Raw genomic sequence first — 8,068 nt, forward strand, 5'->3', positions numbered from 1 at the left:
AATATACATATCAATCAAGTGTATACTAAAGATTGGCCAATTGAACAAACAAACAAACACAAGTACCCTGACTCTAGATGTCAACAGCCGCAAAACAAAAAGCTTGTTATGATTTATTAAACTCTTGGACAGAGTAAAGATCATTATTGATGATGGTTTTATGAACATTCAAACTGCATTGTATACAGAAGCAAAAAAAAACTTAGCATAAGAGCTAAGGACAAACCCTAACCATATACAAAAAGATGGGAGAAGATAAATGAAACAAAAATCTCTTCTTCTTGCTCTGTTCATGGTTCTTCCTTATCAAAGTAACTCGGAGGCAAGGTAAAATCTTCTTCATGATTCAGAATGTCAATGTCCTCATCGTCTGATTTCTGAAACCCACAGAGGTAACAGATTAAAACCATTAGCACAACTCTAAACAAAGCCATGAAGTGAACCTACAGCTATAAGACACTATAACCATGCTTATTACTCACCAGCATGTCGATGTTGTAGAAACGATCAAGTAGCTGAAGAACCTCATCAGCTGTGAACTGTCGATCAAAGCTATGGACAGGAATAGTTTGATAGAAAGACTCAAATCAATAAGGATCAGAGCTTCATTTAATTGAAATTATGAAACAGACTCTGTAACAAAACCAAACCTTCTTCCGAGATACTCCATCAAACCATAAAGAACAAAGTGGCGATGTATCCCTGCACACACCATCATAAATAATCCCATTAGTAGAAATCAAAGAACTGATCAATGTTCCAAGAACAAGAGACATTGAAATGATTAGCCTTTTTGTTAAAGGGTTACTACTACGGTTTCTGATCACTACCATGAAAGAAAAAGGATCAAGATTTGAGTTGTGAAACTTGCCTTTGAGTTTAACAGGAGGATAGATTTCAAGAGCTTCTAATAACTTCAGCTCTAATTCAACCTCTGACTGCTCCTGTAGAAGCAATCCAATAAAAGAGGAACCTTTAAAAAACCTCAGAGCGTATAATGAATAAAATGGTGGTGGAGAGAAAGAAGAGAGAGAGAGAGAGAGAGATGACTGACCTTGGAGAGAGAGGAGGCGGAGGAAGGTAAACCTTTGCAAGGAGAGTGTACGGACATGCCGTCTTGCTCTTCCTCTTTTGCTTTCCCTCCGCCACTTTCGTCCGTTCTTCCACCCATTTTTTTTTAGGGTTTTGTGGCTTTGATCCCAAAAATGTGGTGGAAGCTTCTCAAAATGCTGTTTGTGTATAGTATAATACAGCAGAGCTCGTTGGATCTCTGATCTGGGCCGGCCCATCTTCAATATTCAAGGCCTTGTCTTTCTAAGTTCGTTTGGATAACATATATGCTGACGTGAACATCGACCGTAAGTAGTAACATTAACTCTAAATGTAAAGTAATACAAATGCGAATCCTCATTTAAATCATGCAAGTTAATGGAAATTTTGGTTTAAATAAACAAATTTGAGGATCCCATAAAAGTATAAAAATGCTGATATGAGAGAGAGAAACACTCTTATTATATATAGAGAGATGCATTTTGTGGATTTCAGTTGTTTAGTGCTCGGCCCCTGGAGTAGTCAATGTTGAACAGCATGTTCCTGCGGTTCTCTGTTCCCATCCTGATCTGAAACCTCTTGGCCAATTCCTCCACTTGATCATTGTTTTCATGGTCCATTTCCCTCACACATCGTCTTCTGAGCTTTTTCAATGTCTCCCTGGAGGGTTCAAATCCAGCCTTGATCTGTATAATTGTAACATGTATTAGTTTCTAAGAGCCATGTAAGCAAACACACACATCATTTATCTCATAGTGTGGTTAGGTTTTGTTTGTTATTTCTGGTTTACCATGTCATCAACGACTGTCAGAGCTGATTTGGGATCCCGGTTAATGAGATGAGCATCAACCAGCAACGAATACGTCCGCGAATCAGGTTTAACACCTATGCTAACCAGATGCTCGAATACATTGGTGGCCTCAAAAGTCTGCAAAGCAAATAGGTAGGCTAGAGTCGTTAGGACTAATTGTTCATTCATGAAAAGATAATACTAGAGAGTGAGTTGAAATCGAAACAATACCTTCTTGACTTTTCCAAATGCATATAGTAAAGCATTGTATGAATCGATATTAGGAGTCAGTCCAAAGGAAGCACTTATTGCCTCAAACGTCTGATAAGCACGATCCAGATCCCATGTGTTTGCGCAGCCAAGAATTATACAGTTTAGAGCAGCAACAGACTTATATGGAGTTTCACCTTTACTCAAACTTTCCAACTGGAAGTATACCTGGTGGATTATGTGAAACAGTTCAAGGTCAGATAAGCTAAACATTATATCTGCTTAGTCCCAGCACTCTAAAATACATTAACATGCAGACTGTGATGCTCGACTTCAATAAACAGGTTCTATTAATTTTCAGAAGTTTCCTAGTCTACTAGTCAATGACCCTACATTAATTCCTGTTACAGAGAAGGCTGAGAATATGTAGAATAATTACCCTTAGAAAGAGTCGAGGTATACCTCATCCAGAGTCTCAAAACCTTTCTTAGAGCAGGCGACAACCAGCGGGTATAAGGATGTAAAAGGTGAAAGCAATTCCTCCACAACTTCCTTTTCAGAGTCTGCATAAGCGGATTCAAGTTCATGAAGTGTAGTGAAAGCTTTTTGCAGATTCCCCAACGATGCATAGGCATTTATCTTTGCAATGTAAGATGCAGGGTTAGCTGCCTTCCTCCCACGCAGACTCTGTTTCAGAATCGTCCATGATCCTTCCACTAAAGATGAACTACAAGTCCTAGCAGCAGTTGCAAGACCAGCTACTACCAACCCTTCATCAACAGAAAGAATAACCGAGGGCCTAGCCATTTCGCCTCTAGTGATCCACTTGAACATAAACTCAAACGCATAAAATGCTAACTTGCTATTATCCTCTTGAATTGCAACTTCTGCAATATAATTACACAGTATCCAGCTAGGGCAAAGGGACTTGTTCCGATCAACAGCCTACGCAATAAGAATACAAATATAATTGATAAAAGGGGCGGCAAAAGCTTCAAATGACAGACCAAAGATAACAAAAAAAACTCGTCTTTACCTTGCACCTTTCGATGATGGATACCAGTGTATCTGTCCTACCTCTGGCTACACAACTACGAACACATTCAGTAAAGACTGTGGTGGATAACATATAACCAGATTTGAGTGCTAAGTCCATAATTTTCATGGCTTCGTCATTCTTCCCAGATCCAAAATGCATTCCAATAACCAAATCATATGATTCATCATCCGGAAGAGACTCCTTCCCCAACAGGAGCATCCTGACGTAATTACATCAAGTCATGATACATTCTTATATAAAAAAAAATCAACTTTAGCATTACACCAATATCAGAGATAACCCTTTGGTATCAGAACCTATTACCGTTGTTCAGATCATGTAAATTTCTAATCTTTTTCACTAGTTCTAAGCTATCTCCGCATAGAAACTACAATATATAACAGAATAGGTAACAAATCTCACTCACTAACTCGACAGTAATATCAACAGCAGTGCTCATTTCTGAAAATAAAGTACTAGTCTTTATCAAAGTCAGAGGATCTAACCGTTCAAGTAGTTTCATGGCAGCATCGGTCTCTCTAGCCTGGTACATAGCCTTCAAGACAAGATTATAAGAAGCAGTATTGGGAGCAACAGAGAACTCTTCCATAGGAGCAACAAGATCAAGCATGTCTGCAGCCGAAGCACCCATCATCAAATTAGCACGAAGGTAATGATTGTAAAGGTTAACATCAGGCTTGTTCGGCTTCCCATTCTTGTCAAGCGATCGAACCCAAGACTCAAAAAGCTGTTTCATGTCAGACCAACGCTGCGAGGCAGTCCAATCAGCAAACATGTTGAGAAGAGAGTTCATGTCAAGCGTCTCAGAGAGAGCTCTGATTCGAGCAGCAGGGGCTTGGTTTAGAAATCCCAGTGGAACGAGAGACTGGTTGAAGGAAGGAGTGTTTGGGATCGGGCTACGCCAATTCTCTTGGTAAAGAGGGCTTCCCGTTGCTGGGTTAGGTGGAAGAGGTGTTGAGTTTGATTGGTGGTTTGGTGTTTCGTGATCTGTTGTTGTTGTTTCGGTTGCGAGCTGAGGATCTTGAGAGAGGAATGGTGTGCCGGAAATGGCTCTGATGGTTGAAGTAGGATTGGGTTTAAGGGTTTTGAGGAGAGAGAAACGGGATCGGGTAAAGAGATGAGACGCCATTGTTGGAAAGATCTGTTCTGTTCTTTTTTTTTTTGAGTTCTGGGGAAAAAGGGGTTTATCTGTGTTTAGGGTTTTCTGAGTTCAGATGAGTTTTTTTTTTTAGACACTTAACTCCGGTCGTGGACGATCTGTGATCTGTCCTCGATGACCACAGTGGCATTTCAGAGATTATCCCACAAATATGATGTATTGATGTCATTTTTTTCAGGAGTTGCCTTTGACTCTCGACTCTCTTAGTATAAAGCCCAGCCCATTAATATATAAACAGCCCACACCTTTTTTCAATGTTTTTGTTGGATTTAACTTTAAACCGCTTGATTCTCATAAGTTAAGGATGTTATTTTATTTCTGTCAAATTACTTTTTAATGGTTGGTGTTGGGTTTTTTTTTTTTTTTTTTTTTTTTTTTTTTTTTTTGCTCTCAGCTCTTTTGATTTTTTTTTCTTTTGGTTTTGTGAAAATAAAAATTATTGAGAGAGAAATATATAAATATAGTTAGGTTGGAGAGAGAAGGAGGCGGAGGAGTAGAGGAGAGAGATATGCAAAATGACGAAAGAGATTACTATTAAATCTGACCGTAGATTTGTTTTTAATCAATGGTTCTGACGAGGATCGATGACGNTTGGTGATGAGTTTCATATTTGACATCAGCATGAAAGGAACAGATACGTTTAAATAGGAATGATGAGAAGGAAGTTTTGCTCTAGTTACTTATGAGTGCGGCAAATTATTCGTTGAGTTCCGTCCAACAAAGGTCCTTCATCGGGCATGGAGGTTAGTTTAAGAGGATAGGAGTCCATTTCTAGAGTCAAAGAGAAGCTATGAAAATATGGGATCATGATCCAATTTTATGATTGTAGCGAACAACTTAACATGTCACGAACAGTGACAACAATCTGCATGAATAATGTGCTTCCGCATGATAATCCCTGATCAATGGAATCTCATTCATGGTGCATAGGTGAGGACGTGATGTATAAGTGTTTAGAATTACTCTAGAAGTTCTTTTAATATATGTATGTAGCACAACAAATTTCTTTTAATATATGTCATAGTGAACTTTACATAATTAGAAACTTTGATGCGAGAGATGTCATTTTCTTTGTCCACTGAATCTACCATCTAGCAATACACGCATATATCTATTACGTGAACGAAATTCACCAACCATGTCAAGATTATGTTTTATCGCCTGGTCATGCATGCGGTTCTAAGTCTAACCAGATCGACACCACGCGGCCAGCCGGCCACAACCCAAAAATGTGGACTTTAGAAGAAAAAAACTTCCACTGACCACTATTTATTTATATATATATACATTTACCTTAATTTATATTTTATATTTGAAGTTTTATTAACTAAACATACTTTTCAAATGACCGATTAGAGTTTTTTCTAAATTACTGCAAAAAAAAAGGAAAAGGTATTCCTTACGGAACGTTAAATTAGTATCTGATTTTGGTCGTCTCTTGTCAACAATCATTTTGAATTCTCGGATGATTAGTGCGACTTTGTGACTTGTGACACAATCACACGTGTTGTAATACGGGTGCAAAGTTTTTCATGCACATGAATCCCTCGCTTAGCCGCTTTGCCTTAGAAAAGTACTTAACACTTAAGTTTTTGCCTTTAAAGAGAGTATACTATTTCCAATTTTTGTGTTCTTTTCCCTGTTTTTCTCCATTACTTTTCATCGTAAGTGCTTCAGAAATCAAACTACTTTATAACTTTAAACATATCTTTATATAATTTATATCTTATAATATGTTTATTAACATTTACAACAGTTTTTACTTTGCAAACGTGTGCATGCATGATGCATCTTTTGTTGTCTTTGGGGAAAGCTACACTCTATCTAAATCCTATAAAAGTAAAAAGAATGCATCAGATGTACGTAAATTGAGGTGACAAATTAGTAAATAACAAAGCTAGTTTCCTTCACATAAAGTCCCACTACGATATTATGTGCGTCAACCGACCTATCACACATTGACTAGACGACAAGCATGCTTTCCACCTTCTCTGTTTGTTTCTCTCCAGACCCACATTGCTTTGAGTACTCAAAATCAAACATTTACAAGTCATCACACATTATTATCATAACTTTTCTTAACTTAGGCTCGAGGGTATACTGTGCCTATTAGTACCCGAGAAATATCATAAACATTAAGCTCCATCATCGTATCAACATCTCTCTCTCTCTCTCTCTCTCTCTCTCTCTCTCTCAAACAAACACGCAAACTCACATTCGTGGTACTGTTAGGGCTAAACAAGTTCGATCAGTTTTGAGTTGTCATGGCTCTTTTGCTTCCTCTGTTTCTTCTCTCTTTCATGTTTACCTATTCAAGTAAGGTTCTAATTTATATATCCTCTTGGTAACGTTTACCTTGTAATGCTAATCTTTAACACATCTTCTTCAGTTTTTCACATTTCTCTTCTGTTAGATCCTATCTCTTGTCTATTCTGATCCGATATCTATGTTCTGTACAGACGCGGCGGTATGTGTATGCAAGGACGCGAGCGAGCCTGAGCTTCAGAAGGTGATAGACTTCGCGTGTGGAGGAGGTGCTGACTGTACTCAGATTCAGACGACCGGAGCTTGTTATCAACCAAACACCATCAAGAACCATTGTGACGTCGCCGTTAACAGCTACTACCAGAAGAAAGCTCCAACCGGCGCCACCTGTGACTTTAACGGGGCCGCAGTCATCTCCACTTCCCCTCCTTCGAGTATATATATCTTCCATTGAAACCACAACCTCTTTTCATCTCAAATGTATATATTTGTTTTTGCTGATTATTTATTTACTCTGTTCTTGCAGCTACTTCAAGCTGTTTATCTAGTTCCAGGTATGTTTTCACTTCACCTTACCTTAGAGAGGCTCTAAGTTAGAGCTTAGTCGCTTAGATTATGTTTTTTATAGTTCTTGATCGTTTGCTTAGTGTTTTCTTTAGATCAGTATGAGCTCTCTGATTATCCTAGTCGTTGATTAGTTCAATAACTTTTGTATTAGTTTACTACAGTCTACAGAGTTACCAAATTTTTAAAACATTTTTAGAGATTGTGATGATGATTCAAGTGTGTTTATAAGAGTACATTCTTTTGCAGCTCCAACGGAACCCCCACAACCGGAAATACATCCACCGGAAATTCAACCGCCGGAACTCCAGGCATTACAAATCCAACCACAGGCAATTCCACCGGCAATTCAACAAGCAGCACACCTACCGATGATAGGCCGACTTCGTCTTCGTTAGCATTTCCTGGAAATACTATGGGACCGTCAAGCAGCACCAGCGGTTTAGGTGGCGGTGATCCAAACGGTGGAGAAGAGCTCTCCGTCCGAACCACGACGATCATCTTACTAGCTACCATCGCTGCCGTGGCTTTGAAAGTTTAGGTGAAATCATCTCGGATGATCATCGTGACATGGACGCTCATTTGTTATATGAGATATTAAAGCCAAGTTAGAGCGTCTCTTTCTTTTCCCACTTTTTAATCTTTGTAGGGTTGTGATTCTCTCTCTTTCTCTGTCTAGTTTTTGGTTTATAGGAAACCATAATAAGGAGTTTTCTTGCTTTCTTTTGTAAATCGACGATGCTCTTTGGTATGTATTCTTTTTCTTACCTATCGTTAGTTATGCGTCCAATGTGTCATTGTCGATTTCATATTTCAAAATTTCGGATACTGTCTTCATTCTTTATCTAATCTATCATCTTCTCTAAAGAACATTGGCGAGATTAATTTGTCTCCATATAGGGTTTATTATAGATGTGTAATAAATTAAAGTAAAAACGTAGTAAATTTTAGAAAAAAATACATCAACATT

General features: G+C 38.3%; 3 protein-coding genes across 3 annotated transcripts; 1 reads left to right on the forward strand and 2 right to left on the reverse strand.

Moving 5' to 3' along the window:
- LOC104756893 lies at positions 92–1,204 on the reverse strand. Its single transcript, XM_010479548.2, has 5 exons — positions 1,055–1,204; positions 872–944; positions 651–702; positions 483–552; positions 92–377 (listed from the first exon to the last, which is right to left on the reverse strand). Exons 1-5 carry the CDS (start codon positions 1,169–1,171, stop codon positions 291–293), a joined length of 399 nt encoding a protein of 132 aa, XP_010477850.1. The 5' UTR covers positions 1,172–1,204; the 3' UTR covers positions 92–290.
- Positions 1,342–4,393, reverse strand: LOC104756894 (pentatricopeptide repeat-containing protein At1g26460, mitochondrial). Its single transcript, XM_010479549.2, has 6 exons — positions 3,596–4,393; positions 3,087–3,309; positions 2,513–2,995; positions 2,072–2,278; positions 1,841–1,978; positions 1,342–1,736 (listed from the first exon to the last, which is right to left on the reverse strand). Exons 1-6 carry the CDS (start codon positions 4,237–4,239, stop codon positions 1,542–1,544), a joined length of 1,890 nt encoding a protein of 629 aa, XP_010477851.1. The 5' UTR covers positions 4,240–4,393; the 3' UTR covers positions 1,342–1,541.
- Positions 6,400–7,947, forward strand: LOC104756895 (carbohydrate-binding X8 domain-containing protein-like). Its single transcript, XM_010479550.2, has 4 exons — positions 6,400–6,585; positions 6,729–6,968; positions 7,061–7,088; positions 7,348–7,947. Exons 1-4 carry the CDS (start codon positions 6,534–6,536, stop codon positions 7,637–7,639), a joined length of 612 nt encoding a protein of 203 aa, XP_010477852.1. The 5' UTR covers positions 6,400–6,533; the 3' UTR covers positions 7,640–7,947.

Source organism: Camelina sativa, chromosome 17 (assembly GCF_000633955.1).
Source record: "Camelina sativa cultivar DH55 chromosome 17, Cs, whole genome shotgun sequence".
Classification (NCBI taxonomy): Eukaryota; Viridiplantae; Streptophyta; class Magnoliopsida; order Brassicales; family Brassicaceae; genus Camelina; species Camelina sativa.